This window comes from Apteryx mantelli, chromosome 3 (genome assembly GCF_036417845.1).
Source record: "Apteryx mantelli isolate bAptMan1 chromosome 3, bAptMan1.hap1, whole genome shotgun sequence".
In the NCBI taxonomy this organism is placed as follows: domain Eukaryota; kingdom Metazoa; phylum Chordata; class Aves; order Apterygiformes; family Apterygidae; genus Apteryx; species Apteryx mantelli.
Genome location: NC_089980.1, coordinates 112,749,526 through 112,775,868, shown reverse-complemented (window position 1 = coordinate 112,775,868; position 26,343 = coordinate 112,749,526). Strand labels below are relative to the sequence as shown.

The window sequence follows — 26,343 nt, the reverse complement described above, 5'->3', positions numbered from 1 at the left end:
GTTTGTGCTTGACTGTTCTCTGTTGAATGTCTGCCCTGGTGCTATCTTCCATTGCTGTTCGTGATGTCAAACCTGACAACAGGATCAGGATCAAAGTACAGTTTCAACCTATTCTACAAATGTGATTTGGGCATGTGAAACTATCTTTCACCGTGCCAGAAATCTGTAATGGGTTCTGATTTTGCCATGAAACACTTGAATACAGAAATTGCAGAACTGGTGTGTGGAGCAATTGTATCTTGCTGGCTTGCCGTATAAGAAGCTGACAGACTTCTGAATACTGCTGTATGGTACCTGCTGCTGAAGTGAGCCTCACTGCTTGAAAGGAAAGCCATTAACTGCTTCTAGTAAAACTAGGGTCTAGAGGCATCAACTACATTATGACCCTGTGTACTGCAGGGTCAGTTAAATAGTCCCTGCCCTCAGAAATCTTTTAGGTATCTTGCTTAGTACTTTATATATAAAAAAATGATTGAACTGAAGGAATACAAGGGATCAGTGTTTGTGAAACCCTATTCCTCTCATGAGCCGTGCCTGCTCACGGTTGAAAGCAGGTGGAGTGACTTGGGGGATCCCAATATTGATAGGATGCTTTCCGTTTGATGCCAAGCTCGTAGAGCCCAAACTAGACTTCACTGGAGTCTGCCTGAAGCTCATTTCACACTTCATAAATCCACAGTAAGATGCAGCTTTGTAAGTATTTCATTAACTGGCTAGCATATGCTTCAAGAGGAAGGAGTCTGCTCTCTGTGCTCTTGGTGTCTGCTTCCCTCAGTGCTCCTGCTCATGTTACTAACCAGAAGCCCTGGGATGGATTCGAAGACAGCGACACAGAGCATTACATCCCAGACAGGAATTTTTGCTTAAATGTTATTTGCAGCTCTTGTTTCTTTGTGCCTTACTGCCTAAGTGGAAGGCAAACTCTGTTATAACTCTGTTATAACTCGCTCTGAGTGTAAAAATGACTGTGGTTCTGGTAGGCTGCTGCTGGATAACTCCAGACTGTTAAGTTTGGTGGCTGACTTAAGAGTAGTAGAAATGTCTGAAATCCCACCAGGATCAGTGGCCAATATGGCATTTAAATGTCTCTCCTCTTGGAATCCCTCGTGTTCAGTCTCTCCTGTGGATATTCTTTCCAAGAGTGGACTGTAGATGACTTTCCCCTACTCCTTTAAAAAAAAAAAAGGGGGGGGGATGAGAAATGAGGAAATGTTTGCCCTTCCCTCTTCGCATTTTCTGTTCTCATAAACTTGGGGAATGTGTTTGTATGAACATCGTTATTAAACACTTCTCCAGGAGGCAGAACAGCAGAATGCAGTGCTTTTTCTGCCTTATGAGATTTAAACCTCATCCTCCTCCCAGTGTCCTGCATGTCAGCCTGCACGGCTGGGTTTCCCCTCTCATCTTGCTGATGCTGTGCAACTGCGCAGACAAAGAAGCAATCTTTTGGGGGCCCAGAGCAAATCATTTTGTAGTCTAGTGACTAGGGACTTTGCTGGAGAGGTGGAGAGTGTTGTGTCTGCTGTGTTGTAAAGTTATTTAATGCATTATCTTTTTAGCTCTTTTGTTGGGCTGATTACCAAAAACAAGTTGTAGCTTCTGCTTGTGTTTGCCTCAGAAAAGACTTGTGACTTTTTCTGAAGTCTTCCTGAGGCAGTCTAAAAGGGTGGGGGAGAGACTGATTTAGTGTCTTCAATTATCCAGGTACTGAAAGAAGTCAGGTAACAGGTAAATGGAAATGAACAAATAAAGTGAAGGCTTTCCCATTTATTTTGTTTATGACGTAGGAGAAGAAAATGAAGCCTCAATAACATTTGAAGCAGGAATGAAAATAAGAGTTAAACTAAACTTAAATTACTGTGTGTCACTTTTTAATTCTGAAATATGGAAAACCTTTATAACTTGTCAGTTAGAGGTTTGGAAAAATTATTTCACTCCAGAGTGAAATAATTAGAGGTGATGTTTAAGAATCAGGACTAGGTAGTGAACTGTGTCTTGAAACTTACTTATTACTGTTTGAATATAACACTAAATTTTCCTATGGAATCCTTAAAAGCTGAGACAGCATGCATAAGTTGAAAATCCTTATTGGTGTCTAATGAAATCTTGACATAAGAGCAGGTATTCAGTAATTTTAAGCATGTCGCCAAGAGCTTAAGTACCTGCACCAAAAAAATAGTATCTTTCTGTCCTGTGTTAATACAACTCTGAAAGCACAGTTAATTTCAGTGTTCTTACTTCTCTCCCTCTCATTCATATCGCTGATACTTATTCTGGTCCATCTTAAAAATCAGGCAGTGGATTTCTTTAGTCTCTAATCTTGTTTTTCTTTGCTCCTGGTAGTCACCTTTTTATGGGAAGATTTCGTTCATGTCACTATGCATTTGATTATGCCAACTATGCCAAAATGGGTTTGTATTTTTACGTTGGCATATCGCTAGTTCTGAAAAGTCGCTCCTCAAACAGCTTTATTTGCAGGTACTTCGTGTGCCCTCCTGTGTTTTTGATTCCAGTTGCCTGTTGCTTTCATCTATTTTCCCCCGCCTTTTTTTTTTTTTTTTAATCGAAGCATGCGGACAGGGTTCTTGTGCATTGCTGTTCTTACTGAAGAAGTGGATCACTGAAAGAAAGCCAGCAATATGCATTGTTTTGGCCACTTGCCCAGCCAGAAAATCTTGAGTTCTATCAATCCAACTAGTTTGGCTTAATTTTGTTAGCTTTTATTTCTAAAATCAAGAGGGCCAGTTGTAATGAAATTCTAAAAAAAAAAAAAAAAAAAAGTATGAAAATTGGGATCACGTTGTCTATCTGTGCTTTTCAGTGGGTTGCTCACTCATCTCTTCTTTTTCCTTCCTTTGGCTGATATCAACCCAATTTTGACAGAACGAAGGTTTTTAAAAATACATTGTTGGGTAGAGGAGAGAGACTTGATTAGTCTGCCAGTAAGAGAGAGGTTGTATTTCAACAGGTGTTCTTAGAAAAATCATATATGAGAAACCTTTATAAATTCTTTGATTGCAGAGAAGCTTCATTTGGAGGCTGGAAATTGCCAGTAAGTAGAAAGCTGTAGGCTTCTTTAGTGCTGATGCTCATGGAATTATTTGTCTCATTGAAGCACTGTTAATTAGACTGGCTAAACTGAGCAGCATTAGAAGTGTTGTCAAAATACTTGCAGACAAGTTGGGTCTGAAATTGAAACCTGCTATTACAGCATGCTGGGTGGATGTTCTGCTCTGGCCTAGGCTGAGCTAAACAACAGCTATACTGCACTTGTGTTCCTACCAGAGCTTTTCAAATAGCAACTGGCCTCTCTTTGATATCTTAGGAACATGTTAATGCTTAATGTGTATTTAAAACATAACAAATATTGGTATATATGTTTACAATTGTTGCACTCTATTCCATATACTCTTAATTCTCCTTCTTCCCTGTGGTCTTTCTGAGAGGTAAAACAAATTGGGCAAAAAGGAGTTGTTGTTTGACTCTCCAGTAGTTTTTGAGAGCATTAACAGTGTGCCTTGGATAAAGAAAGAATAATAACTGAAATGGGAGTAGGATCTACTAAATGTGCACGAGAGATTTAATTCTGTAGTTTAAAGGAAAAACAAAACAAGAGGTTCAAAGGGGTGCCATTCACATAACTGTAGCTTATGATTTTATCTAGGAAATGGTGTCATTCATTTAAAATTGTTATGCAAAATAGAAATAAAGCTCCCAATTAATTTTTCTTTTAAGTAGCCTGTTACAGAAACAGTAATGTCTTTAAATATTATGTGATTTGTTTTCTTGTTTGTTGTGCACAGCTGTGTTGCACATTTAGTAAATATATACAACACTGACGCAGGGTGAGGCGAGGACTCTCAAACTTTCATAGGGATGCCTGCTTCTTAGATGACCATTTTGTTTTTCAGTCATGTTCCTGCTATCTCTCATTTGCTGTTGTGAAGTATCTCTGGCAAGGACAGCTATTGCTTATGAAAAGATTTGTATTAGAACATCAATATTTAGAACTGTCTTATAGTTTAGCAGCCAAAACTGACAGAGGAAAACTATGCAGTAAGATACCTTTTCAGCAGTTTTTGCCCAGTATTTATTTTGGATAGTGTTGGCAGGCAGATTGCGACCTTTTCTGTGGAGTGGGCTCCTACTGAATTTTAACAAAAGTATTTTTACATGCTTTTTTAAGTTTCTGATGGATTCTTAGTTTAATCATATTAGCAATTATATCACAGAATCACAGAATGCTTGAGGTTGGAAGGTACATCTGGATCATTTAGTCCAAACCCCCTGCTCAAGCATGGTCACCCAGAGCACGTTGCACAGGATTGTGTCCAGACAACTTTTGAATATCTCCAAGGAAGGAGACCCCACAGCCTCTTTGGGCAACCTGTTCTGGTGCTCAGTCACCCTCACAGTAAAGAAGTTTTTTCTCATGTTCAGATGGAACTGCCTGTGTTTCAGTTTGTGCCCGCTGCCTCGCGTCCTACTGCTGGGCATCCCTGAGAAGAGTCTGGCTCCATCCTCTTGACACCCTCCCTTTAGATATTTGTATACATTGATAAGATCCCCTCTCAGTCTTTTCTTCTCCAGGCTGAACAGGCCCAGCTCTCTCAGCCTTTCCTCATAGGAGAGATGCTGCAGTCCCTTCATTGTCTTAGTAGCCCTTCGCTGGACTTGCTCCAGTAGTGCCACATCCCTCTTGTACTGGGGAGCCCAGAACTGGACACAGTACTCCAGATGTGGCCTCACTAGGGCTGAGTAGAGGAGGAGGATCACCTCCCTCCACCTGCTGGCAATGTTCTTCCTAATGCACCCTAGTATACCATTGGCCTTCTTGGCCACAAGGGCACATTGCTGCCTCATGCTTAACTTGTTGTCCACCAGCACTCCCAGGTCCTTCTCTGCAGAGCTGCTTTCCAGCAGGTCAACCCCCAACCTGTACTGGTGCATGGGGTTATTCCTCCCCAGGTGCAGGACCCTGCACTTGCCTTTGTTGAACTTCATGAGGTTCCTCTCCGCCCACCTCTCCAGCCTGTCCAGGTCCCTCTGAATGGCAGCACAGCCCTCTGGCGTATCAGCCACTCCTCCCAGTTTTGTATCGTCAGCAAACTTGCTGAGGGTGCACTCTGTCCCTTCATCCAAGTCATTGATGAAGAAGTTGAACAAGACTGGACCCAGTACTGACCCCTGGGGGACACCGCTAGCTACAGGCCTCCAACTAGACTCTGCACCGCTGATCACAACCCTCTGAGCTCTGCCATTCAGCCAGATCTCAGTCCACCTCACTGTCCACTCATCCAGCCCACACTTCCTGAGCTTGTCTATGAGGATGTTATGGGAGACAGTGTCAAAAGCCTTGCTGAAGTCAAGGTAGACAACATCCACTGCTCTCCCCTCATCTACCCAGCCAGTCATTCCATCATAGAAGGCTATCAGATTAGTTAGGCATGATTTCCCCTTGGTGAAGCCATGCTGACTACTCCTGATCACCTTCTTTTCCTCCGCATGCTTAGAGATGGCCTCCAGGATGAGCTGCTCCATCACCTTTCCAGGGATGGAGGTGAGGCTGACTGGCCTGTAGTTCCCTGGGTCCTCCTTCTTGCCCTTTTTGAAGACTGGGGTGACACTGGCTTTCTTCCAGTCTTTAGGCACCTCTCCTGTTCTCCATGACCTTTCAAAGATGATGGAGAGTGGCTTAGCAATAACATCTGCCAGCTCCCTCAGCACTCGTGGGTGCATCCCATCAGGGCCCATGCATTTGTGGGTGTCAAGTTTGCCTAAACGATCTCTAACCTGATCCTCTTTGACCAAGGGAAAGCCTTCCTTCCTCCGGACTTTCTCTCTTGCCTCCAGGGTCTGGGGTTCCTGAGGGCTGGCCTCAGCAGTAAAGACTGAAGCAAAGAAGGCATTCAGTAACTCTGCCTTCTCTGCATCCTTCGTCACCAGGGCACCCACCCCATTCAGCAAAGGGCCCACATTTTCCCTAGTCTTCCTCTTGCTACTGATGTATTTGAAGAAGCCCTTCCTGTTGTCCTTGACGTCTCTAGCCAGATTTAATTCCAAACAGGCCTTAGCCTTCCTCGTCGCATCCCTGCATACTCTGACAGTGTTCCTATATTCCTCCCAAGTGGCCTGTCCCCCTTTCCACATTCTGCATGCTTCCTTCTTCTGGTTGAGTTTTGCCAGGAGCTCCTTGCTCATCCACGCAGGTCTCCTGCCTCCCTTTCTTGACTTCCTACTCATAGGGATGCACCGCTCTTGAGCCTGGAGGAAGTGATGTTTGAATATTAACCAGCTCTCTTGAACACTCCTTCCTTCTAGGGCCCTAACCCATGGGATTCCTCCAAGTAGGTCCCTGAAGAGGCCAAAGTTTGCTCTCCTGAAGTCCAGGGTTGCGATCCTACTTAGTGCCCTGCTTCCTCCTAGCAGGATCCTGAACTCCACGATCTCATGATCACCGCAGCCAAGGCTGCCCCCAACCTTCACAACTTCCACCAGTCCTTCTTTGTTTGTTAGTACGAGGTCCAGCAGCACACCTCTCCTTGTTGGCTCCTCCACCACCTGTGTCAAGAAGTTGTCACCAACGCTCTGCAGGAACCTCCGGGACTGTTTGTGCCTAGCTGTGTTGTCTTTCCAGCAGATATCGGGGTGGTTGAAGTCCCCCATGAGAACCAGGGTCTGGGATCGTGAGACTACTTCCAGCTGTCTGTAGAAGGCCTCATTGACTTCCTCTTCCTGATCAGGTGACCTGTAGCAAACACCCACAACAGTGTTACACATGTTAGCTTGCCCTTTAATCCTTACCCATAAGCTCTCAACTGACTTTTCATCCACCCCTAGGCAGAGCTCAATACTTAACGGAAGGTCTGTGTTTGTTTTAGAATATAAAATAAATGTGTTAATGATATAAAAATATGGTTACAGCTCTTGGGAGGACAAAGAAGGATTAAAGAACCCCAGATTTGTGGCTATTTTTAGCTGTAATGTGTATTTTTAGGGAGCCTGAAATTTGGAATTGTGAGGGATTTTTTCTTCCTCCTCTTACAAGTTCAACTCCTCTCTTCTCAGAGGCCTTTATTACTTTGCAGTGGCAGGGGGGTGCTATTCTGACTCAAAAAAATGCCTTTTTTGACTGATGAATATTTATAAACTCTTCAAAGCTCTATCCTTTTTATTCACCTCAAGGAATCTATGTTTTTGAGAGGGAACACATTTATTTCAGTTGTGTTTTATTTTTCTGTGGCAAGGAACAGCAATGTATATTGAAAAAATGGTGCTGAGGTTGCAGAATCTTGTTCTTAAAACTTTATAATCTTGGGCATAAGACACTCAAGCCAAGACAAAACCTGTATCGTAACTCGTAAGACTGTCTTGCCTTGTGTTCCAGTAAGATGCTTGTCTTACTGCCCCTTTTCACACCGATCTAGCATAGAAATGAGTGAAATTCAGAGCACAGGTTCCAGCACCTGGGGAGGGGGAAAAAAAAAAAAGAAAAGAAAAAAAAAAGGATGGACGTACTAAATTCCAATAAAGGGTTCCAGATAATCAAACTTAAACAGATATCCAAAACTTTCTATCACCTTCCTGTTTCCCTGAAAGCTTTCTGAGGAAGAACCAGTGGGGTTCATGCATGCCCAGGTGTCTCCAGTTAATGAGATGCACAGGTTCTAAATGTGGTGTAAAAATGCCTGTGCAGTCCAGAGGCGCAAAACTCAAAATTTGAGGAGTCCAGTCAGTTAAAGTTAAGATGCCATGTATATAACAGCACTGACTTGTACACAGATTCCTGCCATCTGCAGCCTCTTTCATGCCAGTGCCTGTGTGAAGAAGAGGAGAGCTGCGGTAGCACTGCCTCTAGTTTGCCAGTGTAGTGCAGGGTGGACGCGTCTTGCAGTGCCTGAGTCCTCTGCAGCTGCCTCGCAGTTCAGATGCAGCTTGCATGCTTGGCCTGTATTATCTGATGGCCCTTTTGTCTTGGAGGCTGTGAGATGCTGAATCCATAGCTGGGGGAGCTGGCTGAAGTGATCATGCTGCTCTGCATTGCATGCCCTGCCCTGACTGCTGCCTAGTGAGCAATTGCCATCTTCTACCTGCAGACCCTTTTTGGGGCCGCCTTTCTGCTCGTCTGAGGTATGCAGTCGCTTTCTTGTCTCTCTTGGACAAAGACTGCAGAAACAGTGGCTGTACCTACTCAAGATGCTAGAGAACCTGACCATAGAGACACATCTGGGTTTGGTTCCTCTTCAAGCTGGGAAGACATGAAATTGTGTGTCCCACAACTTTCATTAGTCCTTCCAAAACTGGGCCACCCTACAGACAGGAACATGAGATTTATGAGACCAAAAAAAGAGAAGTCCTGAGGGGAAACTGGCTCTATAACCTAATTGGCTACTGCACCTGCCCATGAAAAAGAAAACCTTGACAGCCCCTCAGCATGGCTTTTCTGGATCATCCTTTTGAAGTCTCTCTCTGCATTAACTTCCTAATGAGCCCAGGTGTGTAATTAGGATGCTTTTAATTACCCTGCTGGGTAGCCTCACCCTATTAATGATTTTGAAGTAGGCACTCTGGATTTCTCTAGTGTGTCTGCTGTGATCTTTAATAGCTAACTTTGCAAATTGCCTTTTTAAAAATAAATTTTCATTTTAAGTAAAATACAGATAATAGTCTGTTTGCAGGTAAAAATTAAAACAAAATGTTGTTTGTTCTGATGCAGTTCTGAAAGAGGTCTGCATAACTGATTCTAAGCAATAACTTCAATTAGCCCAAATCTTGAAAGCAGCCTCCAGTTGAACTTTTACACTGTGTTGTTGCTTATCCTTGACAATTTTCTGATGTGGATTTTTTTTTTTTCTTTCAGCCTTTCTTCCAACTTGTAAAATTACGGAAACTAGGACTTAGTGATAATGAAATCCAGCGACTCCCTCCAGAAATAGCTAATTTTATGCATCTGGTGGAACTTGATTTATCTCGAAATGGTAAGCTAAAAAGTTAATATGTTTGATTCTATACTGTATGTATGGCATGACCTATAAAACTGAGTTAGTAGGGTCTTTCTGTCTCTGAAGTTGCTATACGTGTCCTGCAGAATGCTTTTCTGTGTTATGCATGGATTTGCTTGTAGTTCTAGATGGGGAGGAGGGAAAGAGTGGAGGAGAGTCAGTGACAGAAATACAGTAATAAAATACTGTTTGATGCTAGTTCTGACTGAGAGACTGCTTTATTTTCTGATATAAAGAACACTTTAAATCCTATTTTTATATGTGTATCCGTTGCACTACATGTGTATTTGTCTGTCGCGTGAAAGGGAGGGACGGAAGGCCCTTCCTTATCTTTGTAATTTACGTTTGCCTGCCAGAGCCCCCCTGTTTGAGGACTTTCCCTGAGACAGTTTCGCAAAGTAAAAAGAATAAGATTCTATTAAAGCGACAGATACAACAGGTTTGGAATTGTTGTTGATAAATGTACTTGCTGCTACAAATTTTCTTTCTATGAGCTCAAACTAACAATTAAGCACTTTCAATAATAATACATTTTCCCGGGTAACGTCCGACGTTTGTCGGAGGCGCAAGTCTTACCAAAGAGGCGTCCTGTTTGGGGGAGGGAGAAGGAGGCTCGCTCGTCAGCAATCTCCAGTGAACAGGTCGGCGGTTCAATTTTCTTCCCTTCCAAAAACTTTAGTGAGCTGTCCTCTGTTTTATAGTTGCTGAAGGTGGGATGTGGACGCGCGGCAGACATACTTCATTGGCTAGATTGCCATTTGCGCGGTTGTTGTGGGGTATGCCCCCCTTATTTACATATCGTTATGCAGCAAAGGGCATGATTTTTAATATGGTAAGTAGGGATAATGAGGCTGGGGGTACTATAGGTCAACAGTTAGTCTGTGAGCAGCAATTATTTTTTTGGGATGCAACCCTTTGTGGTCAGGGGCGGACCGTGATACCTCCATATCGCTCCCTCCTCCACCGTGCAGCTGGAACAAACTGTCTGGCCTTCACCAGCTAGTTCGTTACTCATGTTGCAAAAGGGTGGTGTGCTTTGGCTGCCACGTACTGTTTTTCCCATGTGCCCCCTTATCTTTCTCCCTGAATTCTCTCTTGTTCCCACATCATTGTCACATGTTGATTTCTTCCCCCAAGCTCCCTTAAATGCCTAGAAGTCAAGAAAAAAAAAGATTGAGGGGAGATGGCTCCTTTCTGTCCAAAAAGGAGTCCAGGGGTTAGAAGTCGAGCTTGGTTTGCCTTCTTCCATTCTAGGGGTTTATTGGTTGGCCGCGCTTGGGTCCAGTTCTTCCCCTCTTCCCTCCTCTTTACCTATGAGTAGCAAGAGGCAGAGTGCTGGTAATTCCTAGTTGTACTTTTAGAAGAATTGTTCTGTTTGCCTCTTGCAGAGGTCAGTTCAGAAAAGAATGCTGGAAGTAATTGCATTGTAAAAATTACTGTTGGAAACCACATGGGTTTGTCATTCTGTTGTAATGTGTGCTTCAGTTGCCACTGCTTATATTGTTCCAAGCAGTGAGGGAGTGAAAATGCCTGTGTTCTTACCTGTTTTCTGTGGCCTGGTGAACTTAGCAGTTTTGAAAGATGTTCAGAGGCTGGTGGTTCACCTTTAAGCAGCCTTATGACCCAGTGGTCTAGAAACAGCAAATCAGCATTACCAAAGTGGAGCAACTGTCAGCTGTTTTTTGCTTCCTTATATTTAGTGAATATGCACAAAATGCTCTCTGAGGTGTGATGGGGTGGGGGTGGAGAGAGCAAGGCTGTGTATGCATGTCAATAAATGAAGGATGTACCAGAATATTGGGAGACAAAACAGTTCAACAGGAAGCCTTTTTTCTTTATGATTTAGCTTCTCGTTGACTCTTTGCCACTGAAGAATATGCAGTGGCCACTTCACTGTCCTGTAACAACCTGAATTTTTCATCTTTTCTTTATTTGTCTAATGCTTTTAATGCCATCTTTATCTGATGGTATAATTGCTGAAGTGTAACGAGTCTTTAGGCAGTTGTTGAAAAATTTCTGTGAACCATATAACTTTATACACATTTACAAAACCTTGTAAGAGAAGAAAACTGAAAAGAAATAATCTGGGAGACAGAAGAAACACATTAGTTAAATCACTTTAGCAATACGTGAGCATTAATTGATGCAGTGTTTTGGCTGCTGAGTTTGGCTGAGATTGGTGCTGTCTGTGACAGACCTTATACAATAGGAAATACTACGTTGGCTCAGTAATTCTTTTTGCAAATGAATAACTAGCTGCAAAAGAGCTGATGGATCAGAGCCGTATGAACTATTGTCAGCCTGACTTGAAGGTTGGCGTGAGAGTTCAGCTGTAACAAGAACAGATGGTGTGGATGTTTAAGCTTGGGTAGATGCATGTGTGTCATTAGAAGTTACTGCACAAGGAAGTGTTTTCTAAAGTGATGTTGTGGACTAACACAAGTTTCAGGAAGTGATTTCTTTTCTAGATCCAAGGGTCAGTGTTAATCACCCATTTTATTGCGTTATTTTCTCTTCTCTGTGGTTCATTGCAGAAGGTGACTGATAATGCTTTCCTCTGTTTAATTATGTCACAGTTATTGTATGATGTGACTCTTCAAATTAAAAACAAAAAAACCACACTGTGTGAGGGGATAGAGGGGGTCCGTTATGGAAGATGACTGATGTTACTTACCTCTGTTTAATCATGTTACGGTTTTCTACAACTCATTTGGCTCTTCAAATTAAAAGCAAAAGAACACACCATGTGGAGTGCTGCAGGGGAAAATTGTCACATGGAATTTTGGGTATTTACAAGTTTTGGTTCTTAGCTCTGCATTTTGAATCCAGCTTCCAGTATGTCAGGTTTTCAACCTTCCAAAGATTTCTGCTGTTCAGTGGTTTGCACTTCATCAGTTGTTGTTTTTCTAACTAACAAACGGCTTAGCAAAAACTAGGAACCCTTTGTATTCCTTTCAGACACAGAAAAACAGCCCAGCTCTTCAAAATGCAGCATACTGCATGAATAGGAAAGTGTGATGGTGACATCTGAACTTGGGAAATAAGAGATCATTGTTCTGTATTTTTTGTTGTTTTAGCTGTCCGCTCTAGTGCACTAATTGCTTTCAGTTCTGGGCATTCTCTTTCCTCCAGAGATTAATTCATTTAGTGATGTGTCCAGGAGTAGCCCTTCATATTTTAACATCTCATCACAGCAGGAGGAGGAAGGGGTTTTAAATGATGAAAGTACTTCCATTTCCCTATTATTCTTTCTTTCTCATTACCGTCTAATCCTTTGGTCTATGTATAATCTTTGAAACCCTGCGAGATGGTCTGTACACTGCATGGCTGAATCCATGGTATACTTCCAGACTGCGGTGGCCAGCTACATTTTGTGCAGTGGTTAAGTGTTGCATCTGGAGGTGGGATCCCCTCTGGCAGGATCTTCGCTGACTCTTCAGAGCTAGCTCTGGACGCCTGTGCAATGCGGTGTTATGCACTAGATGTATCTCTGGTTTGTGGGCTCTCAGAAAGAAGTAAACAGAGAAACTCTAGAATGTGGCTTTCCTAAATTTTCAAGTATTTTAAAATACCCAAGGTAAGTTGGTATATTTTAACAAGATGCAACATAGTTCATCTTTTAAGTAGTTTTTTGTTAATAATTGAATATAGAACTATGAAAATGCTTTTAAGTAAAGCTTTAAAATTTTCAGCAGATATAAACTCAATGTTTCTGTGATCTTGCCTTTCACTGTGGGTGTGTATGGAAGAGAAGTTTGAGGGGGGTAAGGTAAGAGAGCCTTGTTGATGCAGAAGGGGAAGGATTTGGGGAACGTAGGGAGCCATGTGATCTTAAACTTTTTCTGGGTTTATTCCTCTGCAAGGCTGTGTCTTCATGTGGATTTCATCAGAAGCATTCCTACCAGTGCTTTTCTAGTCTGGATGACCCTGTTGTTTGAGCAAAGGCTGAATGAGTGAATCAAGAATGGGAGTATCAGAGGGCAGAAAAGCTGTGCTAAGAAAACAACAAAGCAGTGTTGAACACTTTAAAGGTTACTTGACAGTGCAGTTTATCTCTGCCCCCTACTCTTAGGTTCAAAAAGCTGATATAACAGATCTTACTGTACTCCCCCTTCTGGAAATGAAAATAGGCTCATAGGATTTCAGCGCTGAATGTGTGAGCTTTTGGGTTGCCAGCAAAGGGTGTCTGAGACTCAGGAGCTTGTTGAAAGCATTCCCTCTAGCATCTTCTTCTGAGATACAGGATTCTGCTGCCCAGCTGCTGTGTGTCTAAAACTACCGCTGGCTTCCACAGACTCCCCAAATTTAATAAATCCTTTCCAGGATTCTCACATCACTGGTGAATTGTGCAAGGACACCAGGTTGCTGAAGCAAATGTATATAGCTTGGGTATGGCTCTAGTATAGTCCTGTGCTTTGTACAGAGTTTCAGCACAAGTCTTTGCTCTACGTGGTGCAAGAGAGAGACTGCTCCAGGCGGAATAAGAAATGCCTGTGTGCTCTTTGTTTTCCCACAGCACTCAGGCATTTTCTGGGACAGGTTCTCAATTTTATGGACCCTGTGATTCAGAAAAGAAGTAAGGAAGATGTGCTCAAATTTCTGCAGTTTGTTTCCTTGAGCCTTGGCTGGCACTGCACTTAAGCTTCCTTCTCTCCAGAAGTCTGTGCCTCTTATTTGAAAACCCTTGGAATTTTAAAAGGCTCCTAGCTGTGCTGTTCATCCTGCAGAGGTTTCCTGGAGTGACTTTGTCCTTCTCCACTCCCCTTTTTCTGCACATCCCCTGGAAGCTAAATTCTTCCAGCTTAGGGCCCTGCCATCCCAGACTCATTAAAATGTTAATGACTTTTCTTGTTCTGCAGCTTCTTCCAGACAGGAGGGGTAATGCATAAGCTTTCTGTAGTTAATTTAATGCATGCTGATGTTTGGGATTATGTACATTTTAGCAGACTCAGTGCATTCCTTTTTAGTTCCACTCTTCTCCAAGAAGAAGGTTTTTGTTTGCCTTTGGTAAGTATTATGCCAGTGGAGTCTGGAGGATTTATGTTTCTGTTATGATACCATATGTGCCTTAAAATGCCCTGAAGTTGTTAACTGACTTAATTGTATTTCTTTTCTTTTCTTTTCTTTTTTTTTTTTTGAAAGAAATTGCTACCCACACAGACTTTCTCTTAATAACTTCCGTGATGTGGATTTGGGGTTTTTTGTTTGTAATGTTCTGTGCCTTTTCCAGCCTCTGACAGATTGTTCAGCAGCTTGCTTCACCCAGCTGTTAGCATCATAATAAAATCCTTGTATGCTTTCACACTGAATAGTGGCTGCTGGATATTAGGAACTAAACTTGAGGACAGGTCTCTTCCCAGATGCAGGAGTTGCATTCGGATGGGCCCACTGTCCCCTTCGCTCGATGGTGAGCTCTAACCTTTCTGCTGGTGTGAAGAAGAGCCTTTCTTGCTTGTGTGTATGCTTGCTTGTGTGCTGTCTCTCTGTGCTAAAAGCCTGGTAGGCTTCTCTTCTGCTACTCTTTTTGTTCCTGCTAAACATGCTTACCACGCATTGGGTGTGCAAGCCCATAGCATCGAGGTTATAATTATTGTATACCAGCAGATTTTGCACTTTGTGTCCACATGTGCTGTATGGCTTGCAGCAAATATGGGGATTCAAGTTAGCTTTCCCTCTGTGGAAGCACTCCGTAACCTTGCAGTTTGTTCTTGTGTCCGAATCACGAGTCTCAAAACAGCAAAGAAGATGCAAGTGTGTGTGTCATGCAAGAATGAAATGGCTTTTGATGACCTTTGTAGGTGGATTATGTTGGTTCTGTTGCTGACTTCTTCCTTGGCGGAGCTGTGACTCCTTACTTCGTGAACGGAGGAGTGCTAGGTTTGCTGTGGCAGCTACTAAAGAAATCTGTGTGTGGGCAGACCTTGCTGAGCCATATTTGACTCAGCGTGATGCTCGATATCAAAACCTCAGAATGGTATTTTCTTTGATATCAGTTATTAATAATGTTCCGGTTTAAGGCATGCAGTTTGATACCTGATACAGATTCTGGCTACATTATAGATTAGGTACTATTCATTTCTGTAGTTTCTGGTTAAACTGAGTTTATGACAGCAGTTTCTAGTTAAACTGAGTTTATGACAGCATTGACATTTAGTTGTTTTAGATGCAAGTCTCATGACATCAGGATTCTCCTTCCAAAATTCTGTTGGAACACACTGATAAATTATGGAAAATATGCTATCATTTGTGTCAAAATAGTTAAAGAAGTTTTTTTTTAAAATGAAAAGATAAATATGGTGCTTCAGGGTTACCCTGAAAATAGAGATAGTCCCACAGAAGCATCCAAAGAGTAGTAACACTGTAGTTCTAGGAGAGGATGACTGCTACTAAAGGCTGACACTCTGACCGGTGTCCAGAATCTCTGAGGTCAATCTCTGGCAGCTGCAGGCCAGTGTCCTAAATGCTCTCTGAGCCTTACTTTTTACCTTTTCCTTGCTTGCAGAATGGATTATATTTGCAGACTAGAAATTTTTGTCTTGTTTTGTTAGCCTTTATTATGGTAGTTTCAGAAATCAACAGCAACAATATTTAACTATTCTACTCTTAGTTCCAAGCAGTTTGATATTACTGCTTTTTATGTGAAGTATTTATTCTTTTCAGTTGCTCTCCAACCAAATTAAAAGTCTGTTTACAGGTCCTAGTCATTCTCAGAATACCACATCCATTACATATTGCACGATGTGTACATTTTATTCAAAGCAGCATTTTAAAGCTTCCTTGGAATGATTTAGAGAACACATAGGAGGTGATGTATTAGTGTGTTCTTTCTGCCATTATAGAAAGTAAGCTAATGGAATAGAAGAGTGGTTTATAATCTTTGCTTCACACTACAGGGTTTCAGCATGCTTGTTCATATTGGTGCATGCACACCAGTTTCCTGTTTAATCCAGCTATCTGCCATCAAAGACATACTTGTCATCCTTACTCTAGAATTACTGCCATTCTGCCCACAAAGTAGGTATGTATCCCCCTCTGCCTCTCCCCCACCAAAAGCTGGATATGTGGTGTTGTCAAACTGGAAATGCTGACTGAGAGGAAAGGTCGAACTCTTATTTCAATTCAGCCTGGGCTGGTGACCCAGCTATTTTACAGTGAGGATGTAAGCTCATTAGGCAGAAGCATTGTAAACCTAATCCTATCCTGCAGTTCCACTTGGGCTATTCTCTCTTATCTAACAGCTGCTCCCTCTTGCCCTGGGAGCTAACCTCAAATTTCTCTATCCATTTCTGCTGCACTTCCGCAGCATCTGAATGGAGATATCCTTCATGAAATCCTCTTCCTCTCAGCATAGCACCAACTGCCCTGACACATTTTCTTGTACAGGTCTGGTGCTAAAGAGTAAGACCAATAATTCTGAGAAATATGTGTGAATTGACACTTTTTTTCTTTCTTGTCCACTGAGCAAGAGACAGAAGCCAGCAAGATGTGCTGAGAAGCAATATGGTTTGCAAACTGAACTTCTAGTTAAAATATTTAACTGCTGGATGATGTTTGTTTGCATTCAGAATTGCTTTATGTCTAGATGAGCTCTTACTTGCAAAAGTATTACTCTCCTGTTCCTGCCGTAGTCACTGCATATTTGATACAAGAAAGCATTCTGTGGATGCACTCGCAGTAGCCTATTTTCATGAATGTCTCAAAATGAAGGGATATCCCACCAGAGACTACTGTTGTTTATATGATGGTAGAGCACTACTACAAATGATGTTATGTTTGAGCCCAGATCAGGCTAGTGACTGCTAGCACGAGGTAGCTGTGAAGGTATTACCTCCAGTGGTAACTCTTGGTGAATTTAGATAAATCGGAACAGGAATATTTTTTTTTGTTTTGTTTTGGCCTAATGAAAGCAAAGCTCTCTTGTTGCAGACTAGCAGAGAATAGAATTTTTCACTTTTCCACTTTTCATTTTTTTCAAGTGGTTGCTTGTTGGCACTTTTTTTTGACACTTCTGGTTTCTACAGTGATATGTATTTTCTTTATATTGTCTCTTGTCCCTCCCTTGAGGTTAATTTAAGTCCTGTGCTTAAAGGCAGTACCACCTTCATGTTGTTAACATGAAGTTTTGGGATCAGTATACAGATTGAGGTATCAGGGAAATATGAAATATGCATTGCAGTTGCTTTTAGATTCTGGAGCACTGCTGAATCCCACTGTCTTCCAAAAATTCTTGCTCACTTTAAAGAAATGATGTAAAGATTAGTTTGTGAAACTGTCGCTGAAATTCAAATGTATTTGATCTTTGCAGGGTTAAGGAGGTCAGTTTTACCTGTAGCAGCAGAAGTAAGATGAGAGACAAAAGACTCCACCTAACCAGTGAGCAAGGCTAATCGGGGAAGGAAAGAAAGAAAAAGCAAGCACTGGCTGTGATTGGGGAGGAGGAGATAAGTGAAGTCTCCTGATGGAATAATCTAATTAGAGAAGTTTAAAAGGTGTTATTCTTAAATGGATTACAGAAAAGTGGATTTTTCTAACAGAGTTTTCCATCAGAGTATTCTGCTAGGTTTTACTTCTTTTTCTAAAGAAACTATGCTTATGTATCTAGTAACTTTGATCCCAATGGCTGATTTCATCCAAATTCCAGAGAAGGCTGGGTTTTTTTTCAAAAATATTTGCATTCTTTCAAGGGTGTTTGTTTTGTTTTGTTTTTGAAAGCAGTGGGACAAGTTGGAGACAGAAATCATTGGCCCACTTGAAGTATCAGCTCAAGTGTTAAACATCAGGCATTCCATATGGCAGTGACATAACATAAATGCTCTAGTTTCAGGAAAATATAGACTACAGCTCATGAGATGCCAATCTGTTAGAGTAAACGGGTTTTGTTAGTTCTTGTGTCCACAGAGTTGCTTGGGACTTTTTTTTCAAGAAGATTGGACAAGCTGACCCTGAAGTTATTAAAGTATTAACCCAATAAATCTGTAACTTTTGCTGTTACAGCACTTATAAAATATCTGTCACCCACAGCTTCTTAGGTAGAACACTAGTTTTTATATATATATATATTTTTTTTTTCTTGCTTCTCAAACTAAAAGCACTTCATTCCTGCTAGCCTTGAGGTCCAAGACAGAAATCCTTATAAAAATGCCTTTTAGCCTTGTTTAACTCTTCATTAGCACTTAAAGTAAAAAAGGTAGGAGATCTGAATGACTTGCCTAACCAGGCTGTTCCGCTTAATTCACCTGGAACTATTGTTTCCTTGAGATCTAATCTCTGATCCCCCCCCCCCCCCCAATGTTTACAATTTACAATTCATGACCCCAGGTTGCTGGTTCTTTCTGCAGCTGCGAATGACGGTGTTGATCTACCACATATCAACTGGTCAAAAAACACCTTGTTCTTAAGTCTTAGCTCAATTTTCTTTTAAGTAAATTGCTAATGTCTATATATCCATGAAATGCAGTTTTGTGAGCATTTTTTTCCTGCCCTTATCCTCCCTTGTAAAGGGGAAGTATACAAAAACAGTAGGGCAGAGGAATAGATATGCTTACCTTGCTTCGATTTCTTGTTCATTTTACAGTAAGTGATTTGACTGAAAAAAAACAAACCTGAATCTGTTTGTGGCCTTGCCTTAAAGCTGTGAAGATGGCTCTTCTTAGAGCTAGGATATCTTTTGTATTTTGTATATCCTCAGCCTCAGAGCTTGCAGAGGGAAATATTATACCTGTACAAGAGCACTTAATCTCAATAGACTTTTCAGGCAGGAGCAGTGTCACATTATGCCCCAGAAACTGTAACACTTTACTGAAAGAGGTTGATTAGTTCAGCCTGTGGCCTAGCAGCAAAACTTCAAGCCTATCAAATCACTGTCTATTTCATGACCTTAATATGGAAATGGTGGAGGGGACTCTCCTCCCTCCATCCCTCCCCGCAAAGGAAACTGAAGCTCTGGGAGCTGCCCTTAAACTGCTTTGGGTGGGGTAGAGATCTGATGTGGATGGCTGCGAGGCAGCCTGGGCAACAGCCTACTCGCCCACTCAAGTGGGCTTCTCAGCTGAAGAGCCCTTTGCAAAGACAAATATTTGCAGCACAAATTCCTCACTGCAAGGTATTTGACTAAGTGGAGACCTTCCCCCTGCTGAGGTTGGAAGGCCGAGGAGTGGATAGCAGGGTGGGAGAGCTTTCCCAAAGGCAGATGTTGGCCTGCTCAAACCAGGCTTCCCAGGCACTGGATGGAAGAGAGGACCTCCTTGGAAACAGAGAACCTCTAGACTCCTAAATTGCTTGAGCACTGCAGTGCTTAATGATTTGATAGACTGGCTGGACTGCTAGTGTGGTTATATGGTGTACTGTACAATATATAGTATAGTTTATATGTGGGAAGAGACAGGGGAAAATTCTATTGTGTATTGAGTTGGATGGATGAGATCTGCTTGCTCTCTGGTTGTCTGAGGGATAATGCTGCATGGATTCATAGACCTTGAGTCTGGCATGGGCTTAGTGGGTATAAATTTGGCAGAAATTAATCAACTGCTTAATAATAAATTACCAGTCCCTGGTAAATGAAAGTATTTGGCCGATACTGTGTATACTTGGTCTTGACTGTCTAGATCAGGACTGCTCAGTTCACTTTTGCTGGGGTACACACAGTGTGCCAACTTCAGCCCTCCTAAAGCAGTTGAGTGCTCCATGTTGCCCTCATAGCTGGAAAATACAACTATACGCAGCAGTTGCTCCCTGAAATGCTCTGTAACACTGTAAGCTCTCCCTCAGGAATATGGCAAATCTCTCGTGTTTGAAACTTTAGCAAGGCTCTTGCAAAAACACTTCTGGCTTTGAGGTACAGTCCTCTGTTTGAGTAGGCTGGTCTGTTAGCCCTGTTGCAGCCCAGGATCCCCCAGCTATTGCTCTCATGATATTGACTAGATATTGGAAATTTTGTTGGCTATTCAGAGTGGATAAAGGATGCTGACAATGTAACCTTTGGGTAAGCAAAAGAATATTACCAGTTCTTGAAATTTGATATAAAATGCTGCAAAATGTGCTATATAAAAGGTTATATTGTGTTTAAAACGAAAGTTGTCTTCTCCACCTTCCTCCCAGCTATCAGAAGATGGAAAGAGGAGAAAGGAGTTTGAGAGATGTCACTGTTGTAAAATCTTTAACAAAAATAGATGAGCACTAAACAAAAGGGTTTTTTAAAGTAATTTTCTCATTCAGACAGTACAGAATTCCCTAGTGTCAAACTTACCTTCTAAATCACCTTTATGTGGCTTGCTAGGTTGTTAGCTGTAATCAAATTCTTGTGCAAACTAGAACAATAAACATCTGAAGAGGCATCTTACATGGAAAAAAGCACACGACTGCCAAGCTTGATTGTTATCCACTTCTGCTGGCATGACTTTTTTGCTGCCAGTATATTTGTATTGTCATATGTCATAGGTCTTATGCTTGGTTTATAGCTTTATTATGAGCAGTGCTGCACAGTCTGTATGCCAGAACATCTGGGGCATCATGTAAATGCTGAGCATTCATCTGTGCACAGCATTAGAAGAATCCTGGATATTTAAGTAGGATTTGAGTTGGTTTTCCAGCAGTGGCAAGAAAAGTATTCTACCTTACTGCTGCTGCTATTGGCAGAGATGTATGTGTTAATGTCTGTAATAAAATCTAGTAGCAATAATGGCAAAAGCTGCATAGCTCATCAGAAGACAGAAGGACTTCTTTATATATTTTAATATCCTTCTGGACATGTTGCATTTCAGCTGATAATGGTTCATAATAGAAGCACTGACATAATCTCCTCTACTATAATAATTACTCCAGGATTTCTGTCAAATACTTAAATGTGCCTTGCTTTTCCTCTTCCAGCTTCGTTTATTCACAACAGTATTTCAGTAGACTTCACATGTGATGTTAAAGTTTCTGCTCTAAGTTGTGTTTTACCTGAGAAATGTTTTCAAGATGCCTTGCAACTATGCCTTATTTAACTTACTAAAAGGATAAATATCCTCATTTTGCAGAGTTGCACTGAACTTCTCTGTCCTTTGTCTAGCTAGGTGAAGTAGAAAAGTGAATAGTGAAAGTATTAATGGGAGGAGGAAAATGCACTCTACATGCAAAGAAAAGGCTTAACTCAGAAATGCAATTTCCCTTCTTGGTTTGTGTCTGTTCCCATTTCTTACTGAGGATTTTTGCTCAAATAGTGATTTCATAATCTGGAATAAATAGGCTGGGAGGGTATGTTTTATATTTAAGACAGATTTTGTAATTTGCAAATGCATCAAAACAGTGCCTAAATTGTTTTACAGTAAGTAATATCATATATTGGAATAATTTTTGTTTAGTTCAGAAACTTGCCTGTTGGCTTTTACAGGTAATACTCAAGACTTGTAACTGAAAGAGCTTACCAAAATATTTTCATCTGAGTTGATCTATCTTCTATATTTGTGTAGTCCATCATACAAAAATAGAAGTGAGTTTATTTACAGGGCAGTAATGAAACCACAGATCGGTAGAGAAAATTAGTAGCATGATTAATTTCAGAAACTTTGTGTTGTCTTTGAGGATTTAAAGTTTATCTCCAGCCTTGTATATTCTGTTTATATTCTTTTCAAAAAAAATCAGAATAGTTATTCATTCCTCATTCTTTTTTTTCTTTTTTTGGGGGGGGGGTGAAGGAGTGTGATATTCTCTCTCTCTCTCTCTCTCTCTCTCTCTGTCTCTCTCTCTCTCTCTCTCTCTCTCTCTCTCTCTCTCTCACACACACACACACACACACACACACGCACACAAACTGTGTGTGTGTGTGTGCGCGCGTCTGTGTGTGTGTATCTAGAAGGTGTGAACGCTGGCTTGCTTCCAAAGAAATGAGTTGTTTTGAGTCCTCAGAAAACGTTTTAAAGTAGTGATGTCCCTTTCAGGATTGGTAAAACAGTGACAAATATTATATGGGACTCTGTGCTGTAGTTCAAAACAAAGACTTACCTTGGACTAGTTAAAGCTAGTGTTAAGTGAAGTATAATTTTGATGTGTTGAGAGAGAGGTTTAATAAGTGGGGGAAGCCAAGTTGCTGCCTTTCTGTTCATTTTCCAACTAGATCCAGAGAAATATGGTATGAAGAATAGCCAGAGGATGACCTGCTGCTTTACTTGTTGCTGTTTAGCAAGCTCAGTGACGAAGTGTTTCTCATTGCTATAAAGCATGTAGGTCTTCTGTACTCAACAATTCCATAGTATAAATTCAGCCCTCTACAGCCAGCACTCATATAGAGGACTGGAATGGGTAAAAACATTGGCTTTGCTGTCTGTAAGTGTGATATTGGTTTTGTTTTGACTTCATGTATACTTCTGTGTAGGGAAGGGGAAGGTTTCCAGTTCTGTGTAGTATCTGTATTCCTTAGAAAACCCTTTTAAAAGTGAATGCTTTTACATTAATATGTGTGTGTGTGGGGGGGGGAATTAATTGCCATCTGTTTTGTAAGACTGAGCTAAGTCCCTACAATGACTTCAGTGCTTTTACTTTCTGGAATGTTAGTGACAGATAAATGCCTTTTAGCGCTTCATGTATGTTATGAGAATTTATCATTTCTAAGCTCATCATTTAATCAGGCAATATTAATGATGCTTTTTTTTTTCTTATAGGATAAACTATTATTTACATGTTGCAATGTTCATACCTGTTTGTCTCTACCATAGGAAAGGAAGTGTGAGGTTTTGACTCCTGAAGTGAGGTCAGTAGAGATTGTTATGAATATGACACTTTGAAATAGGTTGCTTGCTCAAGTGTCCTTAATTTAAACTTAGGAGCTCAATGGCTCTTGAAAGCTTCATGACTAATTCCAAAGATCTTGGTGGAAAAATTGCTCATTGACTATGTCACTAAAACATATTCTGGCTGGAGTCTGATTTTTAAAAAGAAGTGAAACCCATGGCAAAGTTCAGACAGTTTGACCGTGAGGTTTTGTTGGTCTTCTGCCTGACATCCTCTGTATAGGAGTCTAAATCACCGCCTTGGAGCCTCTCTAGCCTTTGTGCCTGGCTGCTGCATGGTCATTCAGCTCATTAAATTGCCCAGGTAGTTTTGTCTTTTTGTGTAGCAAACTGTCAGGGACGAACAATGTCTTTTAAATCCTTATTTGAGGACTCAGTCTTACTTGTCCCTTTTAACCTCAAAGCTCTCACCCAGTGTTTCACTCTGAATTTATGTTGTTGTTATTGAATTTTTAAGTAAGATTTACTGTTTTCTCTCAAACTAGCAAAGTTACTATGAAGGAGTGATGTGGCTAAGGACATTTAACATGTCTATGACAGGGCTTAGGCTCTAAAATGCTCCCTTAAGCTGTGCCTATAGAAAATGATTAAAATATGTTTCTTGAATTACAAGACCTGTTTTATCTTATGGAACAAGTAGTGCTGTTAACAGACCTTAGGTTCTGTCTAGTTTTAAAAGGAATTTATTCAAAGCTCCCCCCCTTAAGTGAACTGATGAAACTGTTTGTACTGTGCACACCACTTCATGTAAACCTAGTGCTAAGACACTTTGTCTTTGCAGTTTGGCATTGTGAGAGTGCTGCTTTTTTTTTTTTTTTAATGTGTGTTGCACTGTGGGTATTTAAACCTGTTGCTCTTAAATATTTTCATATTTGATAACTTTCATAGTGGATCTGCCTTCTAAAAGTTCAGTGTATGCTGGGGTTAGTGATTATATGCTCCAGAGCTACTAGTAAACTTCAGGAGTTATTTGCCTTTTTGCCCTGGCTATTTTCAATCTTTTCCCCGATGAGTATAAGGGGAGCACCAGAGCTTGTGATGCAATAGTGATTTGTTTGTTTTTCCCTTGCTGCGAGAGAAGGGGATGACTCTCGCATTGCAGTGAGCACCGCCTGGGATGCAGTGAAACCCATTCGGTGTGTACTTACCTGCCTCATTCCCTCCAGCCCTTCCCAATTGCTGGGGAAACAGAAGACGGCTCCCAGGAGATGCTCTTGTACCACCCTTACGTTGATTATTTACACCTGGTGATGTGCTCATTTAGAAGATGTTCTTACTGGCTCTGGATTTAGTTCTGAGCTGGGAATTGTTCAGAATAAATGAATGTGCTGAGTTTACCAGGCAGGCTGCAACTGCAGGAAATGGAACGTGATGAGCAGGAATCTCCTCCAGTCCTGTGCTCCATCACACTAGTTATGGGCAGAATTGCTAAACGAAATATTTAGAAATTCAATTCTGAGTTACTGACATAGGTAGGAAGAGACCTAAGTTCAAAATATTTTTTTCAGCATATGTAGATCACTGATGGCTTCTGAAATGCCACTTACATGAGGAAGACTTATGAAGACATTTTCTGAAGTACTCTCTGTAGTGAGAACTGTGGGAAGGGGAGGTGGAATGGATGTAGAAAAAATGAGAGTAAGAGAAACGGGAAGAGAGGTGTGCTTTTAATTTTAAGATTTGCTTTTTCCCTTTGAATTCCTTTCAAAATGAATCATGGAAGTCTTAAGTTGTTAAGCAAGAAAGCCAAATGTACTACTTTTATTCTTGCTGGATCTTGATAATAGTAAACAAGAATTTATGCAAAGGACCCATAGGTCACTCGTGAAAATAAAACTTGAAGTAAGAGGTCCAGGAAATATTTTTATTTTTAAGATAGTATGCCTAACTCCAGTGGCTAAGTGTGTAGTATAGAAGATAGTTGAAAAAAATCTGCTTCTGCATACCAATATCTCTGATTACTTTCTTGAAATCTGAAGTAGTGTGCTAGCACATATTTGGGACCTGTTGATTTGAATAATATTTTCAAGTTACTTGGCTTTTGTGTGAGGGAGAATGGTTCTGTTCTCATGAGTCTATATTAAGAGTAGAGATACTTACACGTTCTCCTCTTCTGTTCCTTGTTTTCCCTCCCTGTGTACTTCCTGCCAGCATGAATTATGGACATAACACTGATCAAATTACAGGAGGTTCAGCTTTTAATTGATTCTTTAGGACAATCATAGAACATAGCTGAATCTGTTTTTTGCTGAACAGAGACCGATAGCATCAGTTGAAGGACAGGTGAGTAGTCTAGCATCAGGAAGAAGGGTTGCAGAACAGGAGAGGGAAATGGGGTGTGAAAAGGCACAAAATGGTTCTGCCCCAGTAACTGTTCTTGTTCTCATTTAAAATAAGAGTACTTGGACATGAAGCAGTCTTGCATGTTGAAATGTATTGATATACACCAAGGTAACTCCTTGCAGTAGCAAGTTACTGAATGTAATGAGGCAATAATTTCAGTGTAGGTGCAGTACAGTTGTTGATGATTTCTTTTTTCTTCTTCTGCAGATATTCATGAAATACCAGAAAGCATCTCATTCTGCAAAGCACTACAGGTAGCAGATTTCAGTGGGAATCCACTGACTAGGTAACTTCTACCTTCTTAGTACTTGCCATACCAGATTTACAATTGTACTGTAACAATTACAATTTTAAATAAGCCCTTAAAAAATTGTGATTTGGGATCTCTATGGAATCTTGCCAAAAGCGTCTGTCTCTGGCAGGGACCTTAGCAAAAGTTCAGATTTAAAAAGTGATATAAATCCTTACAGGGCGGGGATGAAATTTGTTGGCTACCCAGGAAAAAATGTAAATCCGATTGTCTCTTAAGTCATTTTCATTATTCTTAAATGCATTGGAAAACCATGCCACTACTTGGGAGAGAGAAAGCAATGGCTAGCACGAGTGCATTGGGACAAACCCAGGTGCCTGGTAATTTGAAATAGACTTTAGATCAGCCAATGCAAATAATGGCTTTTTATAATGATTAAAGTTTGGACTAGTGTTTCATCAGTCTCCCGTCAATTGGGACATACTGGCATGCAGTAACATGTGGTAAAAATGCACTGCATGTGTCCGTGGCTGCTACTCCTGCCCCCAGTTTGTGTTCTGATGAACAGTGGTTTGGGGATTAAATAAACATTCATTATAAAAGAGGGGTTTTGTTGACATTTCTCTGCTCCATTTGCTGAAGAATTTGGAATTTATATAGTGAAACAAGATTAGAGATGGTAAGAGAAGGGGTGATCTGCTAGTTAAGGCCTTTGAATACTATTTGGAGAACTGTCTCCTAAACCGGCCTGTACCACAGAGCTCCTTTGTGACACTGAGCAAGTCACATCAGCCAGAGTATTCACAGTGGGCCCTAACTGACCTGCTTTGCTCTGCCCTGAGATAGGCTAGGAATACTTGCATGATTAGCTGGCTGGCTGGAGTGAATGAGTAGTAACAAACAGCTGAGTGTCTGTAATGACTTAAGCTGCTGCAGCGGTTTTGCAAGACAGCTTCTCCCACATATGCAACTGAAATTCTTT

At 41.1% G+C, this 26,343-nt stretch overlaps 1 protein-coding gene across 2 annotated transcripts in view; it reads left to right on the top strand.

The window, feature by feature from the left end:
* Positions 1-26,343, top strand: part of LRRC1 (leucine rich repeat containing 1) — an 84,882-nt gene that overhangs the window by 12,781 nt on the left and 45,758 nt on the right. The window contains exons 1-3 of one of the 2 annotated variants that reach the window (XM_013953276.2): positions 6,682-6,743; positions 8,861-8,978; positions 25,319-25,397. In XM_013953276.2, coding sequence (XP_013808730.1) covers positions 8,945-8,978; positions 25,319-25,397 — 113 coding nt within the window. In that variant the 5' untranslated portion in view covers positions 6,682-6,743; positions 8,861-8,944. Of the gene's footprint in view, positions 1-6,681; positions 6,744-8,860; positions 8,979-25,318; positions 25,398-26,343 lie in introns of those variants that run through there. The other variant, XM_067294172.1, reaches the window with a different exon arrangement.